The 27,421-nt window shown below is 34.8% G+C and overlaps 1 protein-coding gene across 1 annotated transcript in view; it reads right to left on the bottom strand.

Annotated features, from left to right (window-relative positions):
- LOC105473607 (exocyst complex component 5) overlaps positions 1-27,421 on the bottom strand; it is a 69,319-nt gene that overhangs the window by 22,736 nt on the left and 19,162 nt on the right. The window contains exons 2-12 of the mRNA XM_011727463.2: positions 25,038-25,132; positions 23,675-23,822; positions 21,155-21,349; positions 16,909-16,973; positions 14,757-14,785; positions 13,120-13,229; positions 11,423-11,467; positions 11,177-11,317; positions 9,770-9,852; positions 8,617-8,826; positions 6,815-6,962 (exon numbers count right to left, since the gene is read on the bottom strand). Of these exons, the coding sequence (XP_011725765.1) occupies positions 6,815-6,962; positions 8,617-8,826; positions 9,770-9,852; positions 11,177-11,317; positions 11,423-11,467; positions 13,120-13,229; positions 14,757-14,785; positions 16,909-16,973; positions 21,155-21,349; positions 23,675-23,822; positions 25,038-25,132 (1,269 nt within the window). The remainder of the gene's footprint in view (positions 1-6,814; positions 6,963-8,616; positions 8,827-9,769; positions 9,853-11,176; positions 11,318-11,422; positions 11,468-13,119; positions 13,230-14,756; positions 14,786-16,908; positions 16,974-21,154; positions 21,350-23,674; positions 23,823-25,037; positions 25,133-27,421) is intronic.

The following is a 27,421-nucleotide window of genomic DNA, read 5'->3' as shown; positions in this document are numbered from 1 at the left end:
GCATTTCTTACTGTGGGTCAGAGGTTTGAGAGCCACTGACTGAGCAAAGAACAGTCTAGTAAAACTTAGAACAAAAAGAATTCTTTGTTTCACTGGGGAGTGGAGATGGAGAAATTAATAATAGATGCACCATAAAATATGACTGGCTCAAATAATGGTTTTATCATTTCCTGACTAAGTGAACCTTTGAGATGTTATTTAACCCCACCATGCCTCAATTTCTTCATTTGGAAGATGGGAATAATATTAACAGTACTTACATTCTAGCCTTGAAGTGAGAATAAAATACGAAAATAAGCGTAAAGTGTTTTTAGCACAGTATTTGCACATAGTGAGCTTACAATATTCATTTTGGTGCTGCTGTTGCTGTTAAACTAGCTATTTAGTAAAATAATTATTAGTTATGCTGGGAAAATAAAATCCTTTTTTAACAGAAAATTACTCGACTTCTTATAATTGCTTTCCATATTATTTATACATTGATTTCTGCTTCTGTCAAACCTATTTGTAGTCTTCATTCACGTATTCTCTTGGGGTTAATACTTATTACCTGATGTATTAAATTAGAAGTTGATAGGAATTCTATAACCCCCTTTGAATTCCCACTGATTATAATTTGGTATTACTCAGCTTCCTTCCTGGTCTTATTAATAACTACCCCAATCTTTACCCCTCCTTCATCAGTCTCTCTACTCCAATATTCACCCTCCTCCTCTAATCACTGATGCACAAAAAATGCTCTTACTTTCTTCACAAGCCATTCTTACACTCCTCCTATTTACATCCAAACATCCATGAATAATAGACAGAAGAGGCAAATGGAAAATTGGTAAAGATATAGAAGACTTGAACAACATAATCAACTAAGCCTAACTGACATTTATACAATACTCCATCCAACAACATCAGGATATATATATCTTTTCAAGTGCATACAAAAAAGATGGACCATATTCTGGGCTAAAAGAAAACCACAAGTCTTAATAAATTTAAAATGGGTTCACATCATACAAAGTACATCCTCTGACCACAATGGAATCAAATTTAAAATCAGTAACGGAAAGATATCTAACAAATTCCTAAATATTTGGAAACTAAATAACATATTTCTAAATCACGTTTGGGCCAAAACAAATCAAAAGCAAAATTAAAAGGATTTGAACTGAATGCAAATAAAGCACAACATACAAAAATTCTGGGGATGCAGCTAAAGTAGTATTTACAGGGAAATTTGTAAAACAAAACACCTGCATTAGATTAGGACAGAAGGAAGTTCTTAAATCAATGACCTCAAGCTTCTACCTTAGAAAACTAAAAAAACAGGGGGGTTGTGGTGGGGGGTATAAAACCCAAGTAAGCAGAATAACAGAAGTAATAAAGAGTAGAAATGGATGAATATAAAACAGAAAAACAACACGGAACAATTAATGAAATCAAAAGCTGGTTCTTTGGGGGGAAATAAATCAGTAAAATGAATAAACCTCTAGCCTGATCAGAAAAAAAAAAAAAATGACATAAATTACTATTAGGAAAGTGGTCACATCACTACAAATTCTACAGATATCAAAAGGATAAGAAAATATCATGAATATAATTTTATTCCAATAAATTCAACAACTTATGTGAACTACACAAATGCTTAAAACATACAAACTACCAAAGCTGACTTAAAAAGAAGTGGATAACCTGAATTGTTCTGTATCTACCAAAGAAGTTGAATTTGTAGTTTAAAATCCTCACACACAAAAAAATTCAGGCCCAAATGACTTCACTTGTGAATTTTACCAACCACTTAAAGAAAGAAAGAATACCAATTCTACGCAAACTCTTCCAGAAAATTGGGAGGGGTGGTGGAAATATTTTCCAACACATCCTACGAGGCCAACATTACCCTGATTCTAAAACCAGACAAAGACATAAAAAGGAAAAAAAGCCAGGCGCGGTGGCTCACACCTGTAATTCCAGCACTTTGGGAAGCTGAGGCGGGCGGATCACCTGAGGTCAGAGATTCAAGATCACCCTGGTCAACATGGCGAAACCCTGTCTCTACTAAAAATACAAAACTCAGCTGGGCATGGTGGCAGGAGCCTGTAGTCCCAGCTACTCAGGAGGCTGAGGCAGGAGAATGGCTTGAACTCGGGAGGCGGAGGTTGCAGTGAGCTGAGATCATGCCACTGCACTCCAGCCTGGGCGACAGAGCGAGACTCCGTCTCAAAAAAAAAAAAAAAAAAAAAAAAAAAGGCCAATATCCCTCATGAACACAGATGTTAAAATTCTTTACAAAAGTTTAGCAAAACTAATCCAACAATATATAAATATGACAAAAGGTCAAAGGTCAATTGATGACCAATTGGAGTTTATCAAAGAAGGAATGCAAGGCCAACATTTGAAAATCAACCACTATAACTTACCATATTAACAGAATAAAAAAGTTTTGCACAAAATCTAACATCTAATCCTCATAGTTAAGTAGGATAAAATAATTTTCTCAATCTGAAAAAGAACATCTATGAAAAACCCAATTAGTATCATACTTAATGGTGAAAGACGAAATGATTTATTCTTAAGATCAGAAATAAAGCAAAGTGTTCACTCTCACCACTTTTATTCAGCATTGTACTAGAAGTCTGGCCAGTGCAATAAGGCAAAATAACAAAATAAAAGACATCTATATTGGAAAAAATAAGTAAAACTGTATTTATGGGCTGATAATATGATAATCTATACAGAAAAGCCAGTAGAATCTACAAATAAAAAAAATAGGCAAATAGAACTAATAGGTGAGTTTAGTTAGGTTGCAGGGCTGAACCCAAAAGTATCTGAGACAAGTCTCAATCAATTTAGAAAGTTTATTTTGCCAAGATTAAGGACATTCCTGTGACACAGTCTCAGGAGGTCCCGCTGATATGTGCCCACCTAAGTTGGTAAGGGCACAGCTTGGTTTTATCCATTTTAGGGAGACATGAGACATCAATCAATAGGTGTGATGTACACTGGTTCTGTCCGGAAAGGCGGGACAACTTGAAGGGGTAAGAAGGTACTTCCAGGTTACAGGTAGGTAAGAGACAAACAGTTGTATTCTAAGTGTGATCCACCCTTTCACTGAATATACAATTTGCATGTCAGAGGTGGGTAGAGGAATAATCACTTATACCTTAATCTGGCTCAGTGAATCTACATTTTTACACAAACAATAGGACAGAGGAAACAATGAGATATGCATTTGTCTTAGGTGGGCTGAGGGATGACTTGAGTTCTCTCCTTTGTCCTGCAACTGTGAAAACAAGCTATCAATTTACATTGCCAAGGTGAAATTCAAAAAAACTGTTTTAGGGGAAAGATCTTGAGGCCCACAAGGAATTTCCTTATGGATATAAGAGCAACATAAAGAAATGAATTGTATTTCTATATACTAACAACTAAGTTAAACTAGAAATTAAATATAAAATTTAAAAAGACCATTTACATATACTATAATGGCATCAAAATATGTCAATTCTCCCCACATAGAACTACGGAGTCAATGTAATTCCAACCAAAATCTCAGACTTTTTCAAAAACGGACAAGCTATTATAAGATATAATACAAAATGATTTATATAAAAATGTTAGAGGACTTACACTACCCGATTCAAGACTTATTATAAAGTTACAGCAATTCAGACAGTATAGTACAGGCATAAAAACAGACCAATGGAACAGAAGAGTCCAGAAACAGACCCACATATAAATGGTCCATTGATTTTTTGACAAAGGTTCTAGAGTAATTCAGCCGGGAAATGATAGTTTTTTCAATAAATGAAACTGAAACAACTGGATGCCTAATTGTAAAATTATGAACTTTGATTCACAATACTGTATAACTTAACTCAAAATTGATTATACATCTTAACATAAAGCCTCAAACTATAAAACTGCTAGAAGAAAACACAAGAGGAAAACTTTGTAACCTTTGGTTAGGCAAAGATTTCTTATATGACACCAAAATCACCATCCAGAACAGAAATGTATTATTAAATTGGATGTCATCAAAATTAAGAACATCTATCCTTAGAAATACTGATGAGAATAAAAAGACAAGCCACAGGCATAAAAAAAATGTGCAAATCACATCTGATAAATTGTAACAATACAGAGTGCTCAAAAAATAAGAAAACACATGACTGATTTAAGAATGCACAAAAGATTTGAACAAACACTTCACCAGAGAGTATATATTGATGGCAAATAAGCACATGAAAAGATGTTCAACATGAATCATCACTGCATTAGGAAAATGAAAACTAAAACTATAATCAAATATCACTACACACTATTAGTTTGGCAGTTTCTTAAAAAAAAATACCATATGATTCAGTAATACCAATACTAAGTATTTTTGAGATTTATTCATGTTGATACATGTAACTCTACTTCATGTATTTAAATTGTTGTATAGTTTTCTACTGTATGAAAAACACCAGTTTAACAATTCTCTTTTTGATAGACACTGAGAGTTTGCTTTTAATTTTTCACCATGACAAAAACTGCTGTTATGATGTTAGACATATCACATGAACCTATGAGTTTCTCTAAGAAATTGCCAAATTAATCCTCAAAATAACCGTACCAATTTCACTCCCGTTGGTGGTGTGTGACAACTGCTATTGCTCCACTTCCTTAACAATACTTGGTCATCAGACTTCTCAATTTATCCCAACCTAATGAAAATGGGATGGTAATTCTCTTATTCTAAGTTGCATTTCCCTATTAGTGAGTCTGAGTATTGTACTAGTGACTTACATTTCTTTTTTGCAAACTGTGTATGTGTATCTTTGACTTGTTTTCTATTGATTTATATTCACATGTATAATTTAATTTAGTCTCAATATAAATGTAGATTATATACATCAACATAAATAATTAAGACTGCCTCAACTCTCAATCCACTACTTAAAAGTCATGTATTTCAGTTCTTTATTTGCAAAATAACAACCTCACAGGGTGGTTATATGATGAAATAAGTTTACATACATATATATACACACACACACACACATCCCCGTATGTAAACTACATACAAACAAGATACACACACACACACACACACACACACACACACACACACTCCACACTCTCTTAAACGCTTAGAAGAGTATCCGGCACTTCTCAAAAGAAGACATTTATGCAGCCAACAAACATGAAAAAAAGCTCATCATCACCGGTCATTAGAGAAATGCAAATCAAAACCACAATGAGATACCACCTCATGCCAGTTAGAATGGCAATCATTAAAAAGTCAGGAAACAACAAATGCTGGAGAGGATGTGGAGAAATAGGAATGCTTTTACACTGTTGGTGGGAGTATAAATTAGTTCAACCATTGTGGAAGACAGTGTGGTGACTCCTCAAGGATCTAGAACCAGAATTACCATTTGACTCAGCAATCTCATTACTGAGTATATACCCAAAGGATTACAAATTATTCTACTATAAAGACACATGCACACATATGTTTACTGCAGCACTACTCACAATAGCAAAGACTTGGAACCAACCCAAATGCCCATCAATAATAGACTGGATAAAGAAAATGTGGCACGTGTATACCATGGAATACTATGCAGCCATAAAAAAGGATGAGTTCATGTCCTTTGCAGGGACATGGATGAAGCTGGAAACCATTATTCTCAGGAAACACACACAGGAACAGAAAACCAAATACCGCACGTTCTCACTCATAAGCAGGAGTTGAACAATGAGAACACATGGACACAGGGAGGGGAACATCACACACTGGGGCCTGTTGGGGGGCGTGGGGGGGCTAAGGGAGCACTAGCATTAGGAGAAATACCTAATGTAGATGAGGGGTTGATGGGTGCAGCAAACCACCATGGCACGTGTGTACCTATATAACAAACCTGCACGTTCTGCACATGTAACCCAGAACTTAAAAAAAAAAAAAGTGTCTGGAACATATTATGTACTATAAAATTATTGGCTACTATTATGTTTCATACACTCTTTTGCTAGTAGTATCATTTACTAATACTTTATCACTCTGACTTATCTGTTTATTTTGCTAAACTGTGTTTATTAGAGAAGAAAATCTAAGTTTTAATGGAGCCGAATCTTCATTCTTTCCCTTTGATGTTGATGCTCTTAAAACACTGTTCTTTCCCTGATGCACGATTTCTTCAAGAGAAAAGTCTAACTTCCTTTTCACATCTTCATTTAATCTTACATAACAAAAATTTGATCTGGTCAACTTTAAAGTTATTTTAAATGCGAATTTAAATTCACATTTATTCCTAATTTTAAAATTATTCTGATCTCCAAAACAAAAATCCTATCTTTTATTACAAAAAATAGTTGTTCCTAATCAGAGAGTAAATTTGTATCTTAGTAAAACAAGGTAAGACTTAAAACACACAACTATATAGTCAATTCTCCCTATCTGTAAGTTCTGTATCTGTGGGATCTGCATCAGCAGATTCAACCAGCCACAGATAAAAATATTTAAGAAAAAAAAAAGAGAATGGTTGCATCTGTACTGAAGATGTACTGTCATCATTCCCTAAACACTAAAGTTACAACTATTTATGGAGATTTACATTGCACTAGGTAATGTAATAACATATATAAAGTTATAAGTAATCTAGAGATGAATTAAAGTATAAAGGAGGATGTGCACAGGATATATGCAAATACTACACACTTTATATAACAGACTTGAGCATCCACGATTTTGGTATCCTTGGAGGTTTTGGAATCAACTCCCCACAGATATCAAGGAACAATTGTATATGTAAAATAAATTTACAATCACTCTTACCCTATGACATCTTTCAAAGGCTTGTTTGGTTTCTTGTAAAAGATTAACCACCACTTCTTGGGATAGAAAAGTTTCCCCATGAGTATCGATACTTGGCCCAAGTGGTAAGTTGGTACGTTGTCTAATTCTCTCCTTCAAATCCTGAATACTAGTACATCATAAAGAAAAATGAAAAAAAGAAAACATTTTACTTAGATTTCAACTTCGAGTACTTCCAAACTTAGTATATATCAACAACAACAACAACAAAAATGGACCAATAGCCAAGAGACCTAATTTCTAATTCCAATAACTAGTTTTGTGAAATAGAGTTAGCCTTGATCTCCAAATGGAAGATTTTCATCTGATAAATGAGTAGATTTGGACTTCTAATTTCTGAAGTTGCTTTACAATTCAGCCTTACAATTCTGACTCAATAGTAAAACTTGTTGGGTTTCCTTAGAAAGTGAGCTATTCCAAACAGGTTAGCATTCTAAGTGACTAAATAGTCCTGTTTAAAAAGAAAACTTTAAAAGTTTAACAATTTTAAAATGAAGTCATTTTAAGATTCTGCACATTTACTCATGATATTAAAGAAGATATATTAAACATAATTTAGCTATTCTTAATTACTGAGGGTCACCTGAAACACTTATATGGGGTATCTTTGGAGGGTTAGACATTTTTTGCTGTATCTTTGGAGGGTTAGACATTTTTTTGCTCCTAGGGTATGTAACTCCAGACTACTGTAAACTCACACACACACACACACACACAAAATTCCTATTACTCATTAGTTTTTCTCTTCCCTTCCTTGCTACTACCTTTCAGGTATACCTCTTACTACTAATTTTAACTCTCTCTAATCATTATTTAATACACAACAAAATGGGAAACAAGAAACTGGTTTGGATACATATGTGTGGGGATTCTGGACTCTCAGTCCACCAAAGTCATTCTGTCTCTTTTTAGAATCTGGTTTCCAGGCAGTTAAAGCCTGGTAGCTGAGTTGCCAACTATCCTTGGAGCAAGTTACTTTCTTCTAGTCTGTAAATAATTGCAGGCTTTAAGGTATTCATTTAATAGTTTTTTTATGCTAAAGTCTCTGAACAAAACTCACCAATTCAAGGTACTTAAACTGCAAACTATTTTCTATTTTTTTCACACCTGCAACAGTAACAAAAAAAAGATGTGTTTTCTGGTCAATAACCTGGAACTTATTCTATCTAGAAAAAAAAAATGAAAGAAACTATGGAACTTTTTATATTACTAGTGTTCTGCTTGATAGTTTTAAAAAATTATTTTTTTATTGACAAATATCTGCTTTACTTTTTTTTTTGACGTAGAGTCTTGCTTTGTCGCCCAGGCTGTACGTAGTGCAGTGGTGTGCTCTTGGCTCACTGCAGCCTCCGCTGCCCGGATTCAAGTGATTCTCCTGCTTCAGCCTCCCGAATGGCTGGGATTACAGGTGCCTGCCACCACGCCCAGCTAATTTCTGTGTTTTCAGTAGAGATGGGGTTTCACCATGTTGGCCAGGCTGGTCTCAAACTCCAGACCTCAGGTGATCAGCCCACCTCGGCCTCCCAAAGTGCTGGGATTACAGGCGTGAGTTACTGCACCCGGCCTACATTTTAATCATGTTATGTTAGGTCATTTCAACATGTGGTTTAAGAGCAAGATTTGATCAATAATATAAGAATCTGGATTAAAAGAACTCTTCATAAAAAATTCTAATGATAGTCAACATTTGATAAATTTGCCCAAATAGAATGAAGTTATTAATGTCTTCAGTTTTAACAGTAGTATTTAACAAAAATACTCACCCTCCTGTGCCAATGGATCTCTTTTGATGGTTTTTCGAATCATAATAGCGCTGAAGGATCATAGCACTTCTGCTTTTCAAATATCCAGTCTCCACCTCAATATAGTTCTCCAAATAGGAAATGAAAATGGATTTGATAAGCTTAGACAAGAAAGTCTGTTTATCAGTACCTAAATTAAACTCCATCAGCTTGCTGGAAAGATTGGTGGTTCTTTTCATGAAAAAGGGGGAGAAAAAGATTAATATATGTTTTAGGTATAGTAACAATATTAAGGAATACAAATTTTTACAATGTGACTTTAATGATTTATGTTAAGCCACCATTTCTTAAACTCCGGGAGAGTACTTACGATGCAGAGATCAACTCTACAGGGTTACATGTAAAAGTACAGTGAAATATTATGAACAACTTTATGGTTTTGAGAACTGTTACAAATTCCTAGGAAAAGAAATTGTGAGGCAATGAACTAGTCCAGAAATGGCGACAGTGGCAGACTGGCCTCAAGTATGTCTAATGCCATTCATCGCATGTGACCCAAAACAGAGTACTGAGAGATCTACTGTCTGTTCACCCTCTTTTGTTTTGTCCTTGTAGACTTTCCCTCTAATTTTCTATTTCCCGTTGCTGAAGATAGGGTCAAAACAGTGTTGTTGTTGAGATGGACTTCCTCATTACAGTAACTTTGGAAAAACCTTCTCCCAAAATGAAGACACTGAAGAAGAGTAATAGGGTGGGGAAAAGTCAAGAGAAAAAAACCCCCACAAAACTCCATATGAAGCTTCTGAGATAATCTCTAAGAGTAACACTGACATTTATAAAAGCACAAAAAAAGTTCCTACATAAGACTTAGAGCTGAAACTATCGTTTAAGATTACATCACTTCCTTTTGCAGTTTCTAAAGTTTTGACTGCAGATAAATGTACACTAATGCTTAGAGAAAAGATAAAGCATAACATCCAATTCCTCAAGTTAATGTATTAAGAATGTTGTACAATACAGTCTTGTGCAATAACTAGTCTATACAGCTAAGCATTTAGTGCTAAAAGGTAAACTGGTGACAAACTTATTCAAAAATACCTGAATACCTCCTCATTTTCTATCAAAAAAATAAAAAAATCTGTTATCTATTATTTTCTAATCATTAAAAATTTACCTTGTATAGAGATCATAGAGATTTTTGAGATACTGCTCTGCATCAGACTTCCTACATTCTTCTAATTGCTCTTTCACAAAACTCTAAAAGAAAAAGGTTAATATTCTGTTAATTAGGCAAACATTAAATTCTGTAACTTCTCAAGATATTCTTTTAAAATTCACTCCACAGTTTTGAACCTTTCTGACTTACAATCCAATCAAAAAGGTAATGTACAGAAAACAGACCAATCATAAAATATTTTAAAACAGGTTTTTAAATTTTACAGCTTCTCGTATTTACCTGTAGAGGATCTATATCAGTCTCAGGAATAAGTATTAAGAATTTAGAAATACCTTTCCTTTTAAATTGGCCTATTCTGCTCTGTGAGGTAGATCAAAAAACAAAACTGAGAGTACAAATAATAGAGTCAATTCCTTAAAGCAGCATTTCCCAAACTGAGCTCCAGGTAATACTAGTGTTCTTTCAGACATCTATAGGCATTACTATAAAACAGGGTTTCTTAGTAAATGTGTGAAATGCTATACATTACATCCCCACTTCTTGAGAATGACAACACTATCAAAATTCCCGAAATGTGTTAAAATTAAAAAAAAGCAAGCATTTATTGAATGTTGTTTAATCCAGTAGTAAACATAGTTTAGGAAATGTTATCTGAAAGTACAGTGATATGTGGGTAAATTGAATTTCTGTGTTTTCCCTTTTCATGTTAGTACCATATTATTAAAAATTCTACAGACTGGGCCAGGCACGGTGGCTCACGCCTGTAATCCCAGCACTTTGGGAGGCCAAGGCAGGTGGATCACAAGGTCAGAAGATCGAGACCATCCTGGCTAACATGGTGAAACCCTGTCTCTACTAAAAATATAAAAAACTAGCTGGGCGCGGTGGCGGGCACCTGTAGTCCCCGCTACTCGGGAGGCTGAGGCAGGAGAATGGCGTAAACCCGGGAGGCGGAGCTTGCAGTGAGCTGAGATCTGGCCACTGCACTCCAGCCTGGGCGACAGAGAGAGACTCCGTCTCAAAAAAAAGAAGAAAAAAAAAAAAATTCTACAGACTACTCTTGGAATTCTTGTTCAGTTTCACAAATGACATCTATTGGTGAAGGCAGGGACCAAAAAAAAGAAAAGTCTTCAAGGCTATCTTACCACAATATATTATATTACTACTACGAATACTACACAAATTTCATGCGTGTTCTCTGATAATACTTACTGATTAGCACTTTCTTCTTGGTGGATAACAAAACATTTTTTAAAAAGCATGAGGATTCCTTTCTCCTTAACTAGATTACTATTTCTAAGGTCATTACCTAAGTAAACTAAATTTTAAAAATACTTTTAAAATACAGGAAAAAAATTACATATTGCCTTAAGAACTATTTACTTTGTTACTATTTAAAATTACCTGTAGTTTGATTTCAAATACATTTTGAATAAGTTTAGCCAGGACTGTTTCTGGATTACTGAAGATATCTCCAACTTGTTTGTTCACTCGTTGACAGAGTATTGCAGCATCTTCAAATATATCATTTCTCAAATAAGCACCCTAAACAGCAGAGGCATTTTACACAGTGAACATATAATTTCTAAATGATTTTAAAACACCAAATTAGCAAAAAATAATATCCAATAAAGTGTACTGTTACGTTACCTCCTGGCACTGCTTTATATAAACATCAACACAATGGGAGTAACCCTACAAGGAAGAAACACGTTATTATTCTGGTTCAATTATAATAATTAGTATTTCAATAAAAGAAGTGTTATATGTCATAAAGCTATGTCTATTTACCAGTAAATGGCTGATAGCAACACCTGTTGGACTTAAATAAAATTAACTGTAGAAAACCAATAACTTGATAAAGTTATCGTCTCCCTAGTCACTTTCTATGATAAAATTTATCAGTTGGTACATATCCTTGTTGAACTTTGGACTGAAACAAGAAAGATGAAGTATGTAACTGAGTTCTTTAGAGTGATTTTTGTCCTATGATCATTCTTTAGCCATCTCCTCCAACTCCAAAACATACCCACTCACACCCACCCACCCACATGCATACACACACACACACACACACACACACACACACACACACACAGTCAAGGTCTTGGGAAAAGGTTTTACATATATATATGTATGTGTTTTATATACATATAAAAATATTTATATATATTAAAACGTGTGTATATACATGTGTGTGTATATACACATATATATGTATTTCTTTTTGTTTTTTGAGACAGGATTTCACTACCGTCACCAGGTTGGAGTGCAATCGTGTGATCTTGGCTCACTACAACCTCTGTCTCCCAGGTTCAAGCGACCCTCCTGCCGCAGCCTCCCGAGTAACTGGGACCACAGGCGCACGCCTCCCCACCAGCTAATTTTTGTATTTTCTGTAGAGACAGAGTTTCACCATGTTGCCTAGGCTGATCTCGAACTCCTGAGCTAACTGATCCACCCGCCTCAGCCTCCCAAAGTACTGGGATTACAGGCGTGAGCCACTGCGCCTGGCCTTTCTCTAGCATTTAGTTTTCCTTGCAAGAATCTGGACAGTTGTATTCAGCTGGCAGTTTGGAAATTTACTTTTTAAACTGAATCTATTTTAATAAAATGTGTTTAAAACAAACTAATTTGTCATTAAGCTCACTATAATGAGATTTTTGCCTATTAATAAATCATACATAAAAACCAGTAAGGAAAGCAATATGAAGTGCACTACTGTCTCAAGAGCCATTCTCAATACTCATTCAGATTTTACCAAAATGAAAAGTCCAACAAATAGGCTTCCCTTTCCCTAATCTGATACAAATCAAAGAAACAGACTGAAGGAAGAACCATTTCTTTAAGCACTTTCTTTGCAGAAATATACTCCTACACAGGGATTCTCTCCCCAGTTCAAATTCTAGGAAAACAATTCTGTAATACAAGGTCCTGAGGTCCCCTGGATTTAACTCTCTTACTAGTCATATTCCATCTACTCTCTGGTTCCTATATTCTACCAGATATTTACAGTCAAGTTTTCTTTCTTTTCACCTGTATCATAATATGTGAAAGTAAAAAGGCAGACAGTATGATTTTATCAAACTACAAAAATTCACCAATATGTAATTGATCAATTAATTTTAATTCAATATTAATATTGAATATAAAACCTTAAATATTAAATATATAACATTTAATACCATTTACAGAGTATAAACTATGCAAATTACTCAAAACAATGAAAATTATCACTGTGATATAGTTACATAATGATGGGGGAAGTCAGAAACTATAATATATAGAACTTACACAATTTCCATAGCCTTGAACACTAGTCTTCATTTTTAATTCTTAGTATTTACCTTAAAATGAAGTAAAACTGCTGCTACTTCTCTCATTCTGGAGATTTCACCTCTTCTTTGAGCACTGGTAAACTCCTGAATCAGCTGGCATTCTAAATCATGGTATTTACCTAAAAATAAAGTCATTCAGCTACACTGAAGCATACAAGGCATCCACGTCATTTAACAGTATCTACATTATTTACAAATATAATGACTATGAACATAAATTTATTTTGAAGGAATTACAAAAACTAATGAGATTATAGGCAGTGAACCTAGCCCCTATAATACACTGTGGCATATAAATCTGTATTTTCAAGACAAAAAACTTCCAAACTGGCAAAACTACTGAGTGTTTCCAGAGTCTGATTGTCATATGCCATTGTTACTTAAACCAGTAGCTAACTGGAAAAAATCCTCCAGATGCTATTTCTGATAGCAACGCACATGAAAAATCCTACATACGGAAAGGGTGAAGAGGACTACAGAACTCTTTACTAGAGTTCTGATGCCTCTACCTTGAACTATAGTGGACTGATGACTGAACACCAAATCTCATCCTGATAATATGCAGTATTTATATTTTTTTCACTTTTTTTTTTTTTTTTTGAGACAGTTTCTATCTGTCACCCAGTCAAAGTGCAGTGGCGCAATCTCGGCTCACTGCAACCTCCACCTGCTGGGTTCAACTGATTCTCCTGCCTCAGACTCCCAAGTAGCTAGGATCACAGGCACCCGCTACCATGCCTGGCTAATTTTTCTATTTTTAGTAGAGATGGGGTTTCACCATGTTGGCCAGGCTGGTCTTGAACTCCTGACCTCAGGTGATCCACCCGCCTCGGCCTCCCAAAGTGCTGGGATTACAGGTGTGAGCCACCATGTCCGGCCCTATTCACTATATTCTTGAGGCTAGTATGGTTCTCAATGAACACCTGAACTTCACACTAATCTATTGTGATCAAAAATATTCCCAGGAAGTCTAACTAGCTGTGTCACCCTTATTCTAAGACTTTTTGGGAATACAGATGAATCTTTGAATCCTCTATGCAGTGGCCTACTCTAAATAGTGACCCCGGCTACCACAGAGCCTGCAAATTTAGTGGTCTTTTCAAAAACCTAGAATGATCTAACCTAAAATAAAATCCAAGACTGGCAAGAACCAAACTAATCATGTAAGGAGTTAAACAGATACTGAAATGCTTACATAATCTTTAAAAAAAAAAAAAAAAAAAAAAAGAGAGAATCTTATTCAGAGAGAGATGTATGGAAAGCACACAATTTCCAAAATGCACTGTTAAATTAAAAATGCAAGGCATAAAGCTATTTATGTAGTATGGTAGCAATTATTTAAAAATAAATGAGGAGAGAAGTACATATAAATATCTATACACACACATATACATGTACACACACACATATATGGAATTTATGTGTTATGCTTGTATATCCATAGATTATTCTGCAAGAATATCCAAAAAATTGGTAATGGTTGTTTTCAGGGAAGAGAAATCAAACTCAGGGATCTTCTATGCAGTGGCCTACTGGGGTAGGAAGATGACATTGTTCCTGCTTTTTCTCCTTTTGCTATTTGTTGTATTATTACACACGTAGTTTTTTTACTTATTAAAAAAAGGTAAAATAAATACATCACTTACTTGCAATTTTGGATTTAACTTCTGAAAATCTGAAAGACAAAAACCAACGACGAGGTTTGTTAGTTGTGACAAACATCCTATAGCAATGTAAGATGCTAACCAAAGGGGAAAATGGATGCAGGGTATATGAGAACCATCTGACTATCTCTGCAACTTTTCTGTAAATCCAAAACCATTATAAAGTTAAAAGGTTATTGTAAAAAGAAAAAAGACCAAATCAGATGAGAGAATACCGATAGGAAGCATGCCAGGTGATAGAACTTAATGTAGGTAATTCAGATGGGGTAGCTGGTTCTCATTTAGGAAATTTACATTGAAAATCAATTCTCTTTTTAAAGAATCAACTGCTCTGCATAAGACACTAACAACCCAGCCAGTCCCAAAACTGACTTACTGTTCTTACTTATATTTGCTGGCATTTTAAACACACTTTATTATTTGTCTCCCTCCCCACTCCCATGGTTGGTATTTTTAAAAATAAAGTTCAATCATTATTATTCAAAAGAAAAAGATGATCAAATAATATACTATATGATAATGATGTATTAATGACAAAAGATAAAAAGACCCAGCAATGTGCCTAGCAGAGTAGCCATTCGATCTTTACAAATTAAAAAACTAAAATACCACACAGTAGAATTTTTTCAAATTTCAAATATCTAATTGAAATGCATAGCATGAAAAAGAAATGTTTTAAGATTGTGTGCAAAATTGTTTGCAGAGAGAGGAAAGTGGCTGGCAAAAGAGATGCCAAAGACAAATGAAGAAGGAAATAAAAATCTAGACTGTTATACAAAAATGATGTATCAAAGTCACAGTAGATCAGATCACATATAAGGCCATATTAATCTGTGTGAAAAAAACTGAATCTAATTAGGATATATATTCAACTCCAAGACTTGGTGAAGAGGCTAAAGCAAAACCATAAGAGAAGTATGTTCCTGAGTGGTGGTGAATATGAGTGTGTGTGTGTGTGGGTGTAGGTGTGTATAAATATATATTTATATATGAAAGTGTGTTCTGCAGTAGAAAAATAGAATGAAGACAGGGGAGGGGAATGCAGTCAATAATTATTATGAGCCTATTTTGAGCTAGTTATTTTACCCATTTAAGTAAATAGTTCAATTCTGAAATGAGATAAAGTTAAAGAGAAGTTTTGGTGGGTGGCTTTAAAAATTATTACAATAAGTTAAATCATAATGCTGGGCAACTGCCAGATTATTATTAAGAATGACAGATCATCATTATTGCTAATTCTTCATGATAATCAGAGTTGAGAATAAAACAGACACATTTTTTAGGGGGAATTCATTACATGTTTGGGAGATAATGGTTAAGCTTTAAGTATAGCAATATGTCCATACTTCATCTGTTCCTGAAGATCTTCAAGTATCAACAAAATAACATGTCTATTAATATGTATCATTTGTAATATAGTAAATCATATTTCTTTCAAATATTCACATGGAGGAAGTACTAATTTACCAAGAGTTTATTAAAGAGTCTGACATTCCATCACTAGAAGAAATCATGAAAAAATTTCCTTCTCAGTGGATAGTTTATTTTAGGATGAAATCTAACTTAGTAATGGCTCTGGGGCCTTGTATTTTAAAAAAAAGGGGTTCTTAATGTGAAGTCCCTAGGAAGAGTTCTGTGGATAGGCTAGAGTCTAAAACACCATGAAATTGTATACAATAATCTGTGTGTATCTTAATTTCCTGAAGAAAGGTGATAGCGTTCATCAGCTTTTCAAAGGTGTCCAAGGCCTCCAAAAGCGTAAGAACCTTCATCAAGAAATAGGAAGTGTTCTCTCTATCGTCTACCTGCTTCTCAAAGTCCAAAATGTGAAAATCCAAATTTTACCTCAGTTGATTTCAAAATTCTCCATCAAATTTTTTTCAGAAGACAGGGATTGAAATTATTTCAAGACCTATCATTAAATTTAGATATTAAGAAGAGACTGTATTTTTTCAATAAATTATTTTACACTGCATCTTGTACAAAGTGAATAAACTAGCAAGTAAATGAACCAGCAAGTGCTCAATAAATTCCTGTTTAATTAACGGGCAAAGAAAATCATACAGGAAAAGACACAATTTTATTTTATAAATTATACCATACATTCAAATTAGCTCTTGAGAAATGAACTTGCCTATCAAAAGGTAACTCTTGGGCAATTAGGTGCAACTTCTGAATGATGTCTGCTGCTTCCTTTATCTATTAAAAAATAAATAAAAGCAATAATTTTAAAAACTTTTAGGCATATCAAAAAATAATTACGTATTTGAAAGTAGTAATATCTCCCTGCAAATGCCCACAGTCCCTTCCCTAAAAAAATTTCCTTTAAAAATTAACAACAAATAAAACTTTATGAGCAACAAGAATACATTTGGGGTGTTATCAATAATTAGTCAATAAAATATAAACATTTATCTTACTGGTACTGAAATTCTGTGATTTTTTTTGATGCCATAATCCCTTCCCAATGAAACTCATAGTTCAAGTTTATTCTAAAGAAATTCAAATCATTGCTTGCTGAAAGCCAAGTGTAAATCTCAGAATTCTAAGTTTATGAACCCGAAAAGGATAAACAAGATTTATAAAAATAATTTAGAGTATACTGCCACATATATCCTACTTTAAGCTAAATGCCTGTCATTTACTGACCATATGAATTTATAACACTTGTTCTAAAAGAAAATATAAAGTTTAATGTAAAGCCCCATGATGAAATATAATATAGAAATGTGTATATTTATTTTCTTTCTCTTTTTTTTTTTTTTGAGACGGAGTTTCACTCTTGTTGCCCAGGCTGGAGCGCAATGGCGTGATCTCTGCTCACTACAACCTCTGCCTCCCAGGTTCAAGTGATTCTCCTGTCTCAGCCTCCCAAGTAGCTGGGATTACAGGCGCATGCCACATGCCCGGCTAATTTTTGTATTTTCAGTAGAGATGGGGTTTCATCATATTGGTCAGGCTGGTCTTGAACTCCTGACCTCAGGTGATCCACCCGCCTCCGCCTCCCAAAGTGCTGGGATTACAGGCGTGAGCCACCGAGTCCAGTCAGAAATGTGTATATTTATTCAAGTTGTGGAAGTAAGGAACTTAGGCAAGAGTTCTAAAATTCTTTAATGCAGATATCTGTGCTTATTTACACAACAGTGTAGGGGAGTTATATAATGTTCATTTATTCTTTAAATTTCAAATTAGTTCTGTTTTACTTTGGCACAATTTTAATAATTCACTTTATGAAGATTCATTTTCTTTTACATTTGAAAAGACAGTGAGACTCATAAATATGAAGGAAGAGCTAAGAACATCAATATATATTTTTTTTCTTTTCTCTTTTTTTTGAGACAGAGGCTTGCTCGGTCGCCCAGACTGGAGTGCAGTGGCATGATCTTGGCTCATTACAATTTCTGCCTCCCGGGTTAACGCAACGCTCGTGCCTCAGCCTCCCAAGTAGCTGGGATTATAGGCATGTGTCACCACACCCGGCTAATTTTGGTATTTTTTTAGCAGAGATGGGGTTTCGTCATATTAGCCAGGCTGCTCATATTAGCCAGGCTGCTCTTGAACACCTGGCCTCAAGTGATCTGCCCACCTTGGCTTCCCAAAGTGTTGGGATTACAGGCTTGAGACACCATGCCCTGCCCAATATAGATTTTTCTAAGTAGGCATATCAACTCTGACAAACAACTGTGAATAACAACAGCAGACCCTCTTCTCCCTTCTTGCTCCAAATTATAGTGAATATAGCATTTCTGCTTCAGTCATCTCTTTTCTCCTAGTCAGCAGGTCACTGTCATTTTCAACTACCAAACACTCACTCTGTTCTGCTGTATATGGGCACAAATATTACTGCAGTATCTGTCCTCACCATGCCATTTAGTTGTATTAGTAAAGTCCATCATTTTCTCCTCACCAATACCCCCTTCAGAAATAATATACTAGGCATATAGCCTGCTCTATGCTTCCATAAGGAGTTTGCTCATGTTCTTTTAAGAAGTTGTCATCATCATTGTGCTGTCTGCAAACTTTGTTTAATGTACTAAGTAGAATAGAGGTAAATGCACTTGTTTATATTGAATTTCCATAGCAAATTATTTTATAGAAATTGTGTAAAGCACAGGTATCTCTTAAGGTTACAATATATGACATTTAGTCAGTTAAAACATACTACAACAATAGGTAACAAAAGCTGTCAAAACTATATTCTAATAGTTACTGATATTTGGGCGAGGTGAGAGACTACCCTTGCTAATAGTGTTAAAGATAATCACAGTCATCAAGTATTATCCACATGAGGTACAGTAAGCTGTCACTCTAGGTAAAAAAGAAAAACAAAAAACAAAAAACAACATATATGCAAGGACAGAGGTAAACAAATAATAGGGTTTTTTTCCCCAGAATATGAGAAGATTCCTTTTTTTTTTTTTTTTTTCTTGAGACAGGGTCTGTCTGTCACCCAGGCTGGAGTGCAGTGTGGCAGTCACAGCTCACTGCAGCCTCAACCTCCCAGGCTCAAGCAATCCTCCTGCCTCAGCCTCCTGAGTGCTAGATCTATGGATGTGTGGCACAACGGCCAGCTAATATATATACACACATACATATATATACACATCTATACACATATGTATATGTACTTTTTTTTTTTTTTTGTAGAGACGGGGTTTCACCATGTTGCCCAGGCTGCTTTCAAACTTCAAAGCCCAAGCAATCATCCTGCCTCAGCCTCCTAAAGTGCTGGGATTGCAGGCCTAAGCCACCATACCCAGCCAAGATTCTAAAAGAGAACAATTAAAAAAAACAAAAACGACTAGGGGGCGAGAAGAAAAAGAATATGATGTGTTGATATCTTAACCCATTCTAATTCCTCCTACAATCACACATTGGTCTAGCTCTGTGGGTGCTTTCTCCTTTTCTTTCCATTGGGAAGGTGACTGGTACAGAGTCTAGAAATTGAGATAGCTAGGAGTTTATCTAATAATTGGCAATCTAATACTACATAAGTTCTTAAGGATGGCTAACTGGTAGAACCAGGCCAAAAATTAATTTAACTGCAAATACACGGAACCAACCTAAGTGCCCATCAACCAACGAGCAGATAAAGATAAATATGGTACATTTACACCATGGAAAACTACTCAGCCACAAAAAGGAACAAAATTATGTCTTTTGTAGTAACTTGGAGAGAGCTGGAGGCCATTACTCTAAATGATGTTACTCAGGAATGGAAAACCAAATACCATGTTCTCACTTACAAGCGGGAGCTAAGCTATGAGGACAAAAAAACATACAGAGTGATATAACGGACTTTGGGAACTCTAAAGGCAGAAGTTGAGAGGGGAATAAGGGATACAAGACTACATATTGGGTACAGTGTACAATGTTTGGGTGACAGGTACACTAAAATCTCAGAATTTAACACTAAACAGCTCATCCTTATAACCAAAAAACCACCTGTACTCAAAATACTAAATTTTTCAAAAACGCCTTTTCTTTAGAGGAATTATCTGTACACACATAACTATTTTCCAAAGAACTCTAAAAATTATAAATTCTATAACCCTATAGAGTTATATTAAAAAAGTGCTGCTTAATTCAAAGTAAGTGTCAATAATACTTAGCTTTTACATTCCAATATCTGAAATATTCTATGGAGTAAGTCTGGAATAATTCAGGAAGACTGTATTCAATATGAGTGGACAATGTTGCTATGTACACCTAAGATCCATAAGAATGTCCATTTTCTCACACATTTTGTTTTTTTTTCCCCTGAGGGAAAGAAAGTGAGCGAAATTACCTTCTTTCAAGATTGCAGAGCAACCAATACCATGTACCCTTAGACCAGGAGTAAGTGACGAGTGCTATGAAAAGGATTAACATAAACAATTAATTCAGAATTTTTTCAATTCTCCTTGGTCCAAACTGCTTTAATTATTTATAAGAGATCTTTATTCAAGTAATAAAAACCAGAAGTTCTGAATTCCTTCTTCCTTTACAGAAAAGCATCTCAGCTTATCAATGATTTAGGTCAGACCACCCCACCACCACCCAATAGACTGTCCCTATTTAAAGACTACAGAAATTCTGTTAATATTGAAAGAAATGTATGGTAAAGAGATACTTATGAACACAGTTACCACAGCATTTTTAAGCCACAAAAAAATTCATTTAAAAAAATGCCAGGAAACCCAATTAAAAATCTCAATATTAACACTTCATCAGCAATCTACAAGTGACTATATTAGTTTACGTTTCAGAACAATAAAAGCTTTTAATAAGTCAGCTTCTCAGTGATTTGAAGTCTAACTCTGGAAAGCAATTAGTGCAGTTCATAATTAGGGCACTGTTATTAATGCTGTGATTTGGTTTTATCCTCTGACAGTACTTACCTTTTCAGAATTTGTAAAAACATCAGATTTCAATTCTCCATCTAGAAACTCATTAAAGTATTTCATCAATTTCTGAGCCTCCACTGCCCGTTGTCTGGGTGTGTTTACCCCCTCTAACTGGTCTCCAAGGTGACAGACTTTAGTTGCTACATAGCTAATGTGCTCATCTAGTTCTTGGAAATGTTGGAAGGCAACCTAGGAAAAATGTGCATAAGCATAAAATACAATCAGTGTGCTCAGTTTATAATCTAAACTACTAATCTTATTGCTACTAACTAAAGATAACGGAAGATATATATGAGATGATCTACAAAATTCATGCTCATTAGTGTGACATGATCTGAAAATCTGTTAACCAAATTGCAAACTTTTATACCATTAACTATTAAAATAATATTTATCATGAGTACATTAATCAACAAAAAAGCAAACAAAAAAAGCTATTTACTCCTCATCCTGTTTTAACAAAACACTCAACACCATTTAGTCCCAAATAATGATTCTGAAAACAATTAGCTAACTAAACTGAAAAGAGTAAAAAATATGTCAGTAGGAGGCCGAGGCAGGCAGATCACTTGAGGTCAGGAGTTAGAGACCAGCCTGGCCAACATGGTAAAACCCACTCTCTACTAAAAATACAAACATTAGCGGGGTGTGGTGGTGGGCCCTGTAACCCCAGCTAGCTGGGAGGCTGAGGCAGGAGAATCGCTTGAACTCAGGAGGCAGAGGTTGCAGTGAGCTGAGATCACACCACTGCAGTCCAGCCTAGGTAACAGAGCAAAACTCTGCCTCAAAAAAAAAAAAAAAAAAATGTCAGTAGTAAAATATACCTATTTATTTTAAATATTTTAAAATGTGATGTTTATATATAAAGTAAAATAGTTCTTTCCCAATTTTGAAAACAGAAAGGTAGCAATTATTCTACTAAGGCAAAGGTATATTACTTTCTAGAATATTCTTTCCCTTCTACCCAGGTACACTGATTTTCCTGTGGCATATCGAAATTGAATGCAATGAATGCCTTGTAATTGCCAACAGCAGAATTGCTGATAATCTAGTATGGGACTTTTTTTCCAACCTTAAATTGAGGTGGGGAAGAGCTGTAAACATTTATTGAGGACTTTCTCTGTGCTACACTAGACACTGTACTAAGCATATTACATGTATTTACTTATATAATACTCTCAACAACACACTTTACAGATTTAAAAAAAAACTGAGTCGTGAAAAGTTTAAATTGCTTGAGATTACACAGTTCATAAGTGGCAGAGCTGAAACTAAAACTCAGGCAGACTGGTTCCAGAGTTTATTAGCTTAACTATTAAATTATTATTACTAGCAAGGGAAAACTGCATTAGAAGTGTTTGGAAACTGTGACCTTAACTACTTAAAAATGCATTCCTTACCTTAAATTACTGCCTTATTTCTCATAGCCGCATATGTTTAAGTAAAGCAATCTTAAAAATTGAAACTTTAGCAGAAATCAGTTTGCTAATCCCTAACACTAAAGAATTAACGATCCCTGGGAGGCAGCAAAGCTAAACAATATCACAAACTACACTAAGGGCAATCAAGGCCAGTAGCAGTAGCTCACACCTGTAATCCTGGCACTTTGGGAGGCCGAGGCAGGTGGATCACCTGAGGTCAGGAGTTCAAGACAAGCCTGGCCAACATAGCAAAATCTCTACTAAAAATACAAAAAGAAATTAGCTGGGTGTGGGAGCATGTGCATGTAATCCTACTTACTCAGGAGGCTGAGACAGGAGAATCACTTGAACTTGGAAGGCGGAGGTTGCAGTGAGCCAAGAACACACCACTGCACTCCAGCCTGGGCGACAGAGTGAAACTCTGTCTTAAGAAAAAAAAAAGACAGTGCAATCAAATTCCAGATAAGGCCCAGCCTGTGAATGGGATTCAGAGGTTCCAGATTAAGTCTAGGACCTAAGAGTGACTAAGAAGTTTGGTCTGCTTAGCCTCAGGACCAATCTAGTGATCTGGTTTCACTCCAAAACGGATCAAGGCAGTTTTTCCTATAGTTACACTAGAATTCTCACTGGAGCATATACCTCATGACTTTTGTGAAAGTTCCCAGACCAGGTTTTCTCTAGGGAAAACCTAATCCAGACAATAGTTGGTTTCATATTACTTTGTCTTATGATTAAAGAGAATGCAAATGACTACCTAAATATCCAAGCTAATAAAGAGTCCCTAAAACTAGGGGTCTATTGAAGTGTCATTCTTGAAAGTTTGCATTATTAGAGGAGAATCAAGGACCACACTCAACTGGATACCACTCTATCCTGAGAAGAGTACCATGATCCTAAACCAACACTATGGAAAGCCAATGCCAAGAGTACTTGATAATAATTCATTAACATTTTACCCCATGGGACTGAGGCAGTAGAGAGAAATCTTGACAGTTACTACCATGTGACTAGACTTTTTTAAGAGCTTAAAACTGGAAGGAAATAAAGATATTATAGCCTATATAAAATACCCATTTCTTAACAAAATGTTTACCTGATTGCTTTTCTGGAGCTCTTGTACCTTCTTGGCAAATTCTTTCGCTTCTTTCTGACATTGTTGCTCTAGTTTCTCTACTTTCCTTTGAATCCTTTCATCCATTATCTGGAGTTCCTGAATATGATTTACAAATTCTTCTAATAATCTAATAGAGGAAAGTTTGAATATGTATCAATCTACCTATTTTTAATCCTTAGGAACTGACCAGTTAACTTATAATCATAAAGTCTTAATAAGAAGTGTTCCTTGAGCTTCAAATGATCATGTTAATTTTTTCTTTAGCATCTTGTTAGAAATTTCTTCATCAAAAGATCAAGTCTTTCTGTAATTTCATAACTTCCTCATAGTTGTGTCCAGGCCACATGGCTTTAAAGCAAACATGACGTTTGAAAATACGGCCAGGCTTTAACTATTGACTTTTTTTTTTTTTTTTAATTATTATTATTATACTTTAAGTTGTAGGGTACATGTGCATAACGTGCAGGTTTGTTACATATGTATACTTGTGCCATGTTGGTGTGCTGCACCCATCAACTCGTCATTTACATCAGGTATAACTCCCAGTGCAATCCCTCCCCCCGCTCCCCTCCCCATGATAGGCCCCGGTGTGTGATGTTCCCCTTTCTGAGTCCAAGTGATCTCATTGTTCAGTTCCCACCTATGAGTGAGAACATGCGGTGTTTGGTTTTCTGTTCTTGTGATAGTTTGCTAAGAATGATGGTTTCCAGCTGCATCCATGTCTCTACAAAGGACACAAACTCATCCTTTTTGATGGCTGCATAGTATTCCATGGTGTATATGTGCCACATTTTCTTAATCCAATCTGTCACTGATGGACATTTGGGTTGATTCCAAGTCTTTGCTATTTGGTGGAATATCTCAGAGGTGAATGAAAACCTCACCCAGAATCCCCATTAAACCCCTACAATAGAAATACATTTTATAGCCTATTTAAAATAGTCAAGAAGGTAAATGTACTGTATAAAAATAATAATATACATTCTAGAGTTCAGTGACTCTGTTCCCCTAATTTACAACTATATTTAAAACAATGTATTTAATGTTTTTATTTTAGAAGTATAACCATTTCTAGTTTATGACTCATTAGAAGAAATGTCAAATTCTTATACTCAATAAAATTACTTCCTGCATACCAGTAAAACTGCTTCGTTAAAAGAATGTCAAAGAAAAAACAAAATCTCAAACTTTTAATGCTCTGCTGATTTATGTCTTTTATTGGCCAATTGTTAACTAAAATCCTTGTAGAGGAATGTTGAAAGCAATCTCAACAGTTATCTCTATTCTAACACTAATGTGTACCAGATTAGATCTGTGGGGAAAAAATTTTTTTTTATTTCACCTTTTAGGATCAAAAGCTTCAGGTCCACCTCTAGAGCCTCCTCCTGGGGTTCTCCATACAAGACGTTCAATATATTCATCTGCCACAAAAGGCTCCTAGTTTACAAAATAAATACGCTTTAACAAAGTTTCACACACAAGTACTTAATATTATTTATAAAATTAAAACAGCTACTAGGTAAAAACTTAAAATGAAATTACTGTTTAAATACATCTATATTAAAATATACAGTTTTTTCAATTAAAAAGTCTTCAATAAAACAAACTACTTAACGAAAATTAGGATATTAAAATACTAGAACAGTATTAATGACCAACTGGAACAACTCAACAGAAAAATGAGCAAAGTAAACAAACAAGTAATTTATAGAAGAAATAAAATGGTCAAAAAATTATTTTTAATGTACGGCCTTACTAGTAATCAAATTATCCTTTTTTTTTTTTTGAGCCGGAGTCTCGCTCTGTTGCCCAGGCTGGAGTGCAGTGGCACGATCTCGGCTCACTGCAAGCAGCTCTGCCTCCCGAGTTCACGCCATTCTCCTGCCTCAGCCTCCTGAGTAGGTAGGACTACAGGCGCTCGCCACCACGTCCGGCTAATTTTTGTGTATTTTTTAGTAGAGAGAGGGTTTCACCATGTTAGCCAGGATGGTCTCGATCTCCTGACCTCATGATCTGCCCGCCTCAGCATCCCAAATAGCTGGGATTACAGGCATGAGCCACCGCACCCGGCCTATCCTTTTTTTAAAAATCTCACAAACTGACAAAGTTGTTTTTTTTTTTTTTAATTATAACAAGCAAGGCAGGAAAGGATAAACTGAAATTTATACTCTCATTATTGTTAGAAATGTCAACAGTTAACTATCTTTTTGGAGGCCAATTGGTACTAGGTAACATCAATAGTGTTACAAATGCTCGTATACCCTAACAGTAATTTTATTTTTAAAATCTAAGGGAAAAGCATATATGAATGCAAAAATTTCTGCAGAATGTTCATTGAGCATTATGTATATTACTAAGAAATTGTTTACATAAATAATATTCACAAAGCCATAACTGACAAATTACGGTAAACTTACAGGATGAAAAACAATGTTCCTATTAAAATCATGATCATGTAAAGAGTTTAGAAACGAGAAAAAGTCTAACACATGATAGCCGATGAGAAAAAGATATGAAATCTTATAATTTTCTTTAAAAAACCATTTTTTAAAAAAGGATATTAGAAAAGGCTCAATCAAGAAAACTTCAAATGTTCACCATCAGCAGATAATACATTTTTTAGACTAATACACACTAATTTACATACTTTTCATACTACCCTCTTTCATGTAAATGGATACCACATATTGCCTCCTACCTAGCATGTAACTTAGTGATCAGCAGCAATTGCTGGTGATTACAATTTGAACTTTCATATCTGCAAAGTTTTTTCTTAAACTTTTAAAGATATAAAGTGCTGACATGTTTAAGAATTAAGTTCCAAGGATGAATTAATATCCTTACAAAGAAAAAAATATGGCACCCTGAAATAAAATGAACGCATTTAGCAACACATAATCATTTAGATAATCAGCCTCTAGTCTGCCTCACTTCTGTCAAAACAAGAGTTGATGCGAATCTAAAGATTTTTAACATCATCTAAAATTGAGAAATATGAACTCAAGATGAACTTATATTTAGAACTACTTAGAACTTTAGAAACTAAGCTACTTAAAAATTTTAGAAAACTTGGCCATCACATGAAATACTCCTATACAATGAGATGGCGATGACAGCTAAAGTTTTTTAAGTACTTACTATGTGCCAGACATTGCCTAGTATTTTACATACTTTATCATATTCAATATGTACTATGGTAAGTAGTAAGTCTACAAGGTAGGTTCTATTAATACCAATTCAATTTACAGTTGTGAAATTACTTAAGGAAGTAGTCAACCCTTTCAAAAATCTACAATATTTCCAGTAAAAAACTTCATATAGTAATCATGTACCTTTTCCCTATCATTGCTTGGCATACACATTTGTATAAATACTTAATAATCTTAGTTCTTGTGTGTTGTTAATTTGTTGAGTAATCATAGTTTTCAATTAAACACGTTATACTGTTCATCAATTTTAATATATTAGTTTTATTAAATGACATATACTAAAAACTTATAAATAGCAGGTATTTACTGACATAAAAAGTTAAGCATTTTTTTATACAAAATATTTTCAATCACCTGAAAATACAGTATTCCTTCATTCAGCAAATATTAATTGAGCACCTACTACATGCTAGAGACTATGCTAAATATCCAGGAAATAGTAAAAAAGGAGCAAAAAAATCTCTGCTCCTCTGGATCTAGTGGAGGAGAGTGACAGACAAATGAGCACAAAAAATGA

The sequence above is a fragment of the Macaca nemestrina genome, chromosome 7 (assembly GCF_043159975.1).
Source record: "Macaca nemestrina isolate mMacNem1 chromosome 7, mMacNem.hap1, whole genome shotgun sequence".
NCBI classification, from domain to species: domain Eukaryota; kingdom Metazoa; phylum Chordata; class Mammalia; order Primates; family Cercopithecidae; genus Macaca; species Macaca nemestrina.
This window is presented reverse-complemented; position numbering and strand designations above follow the sequence as displayed.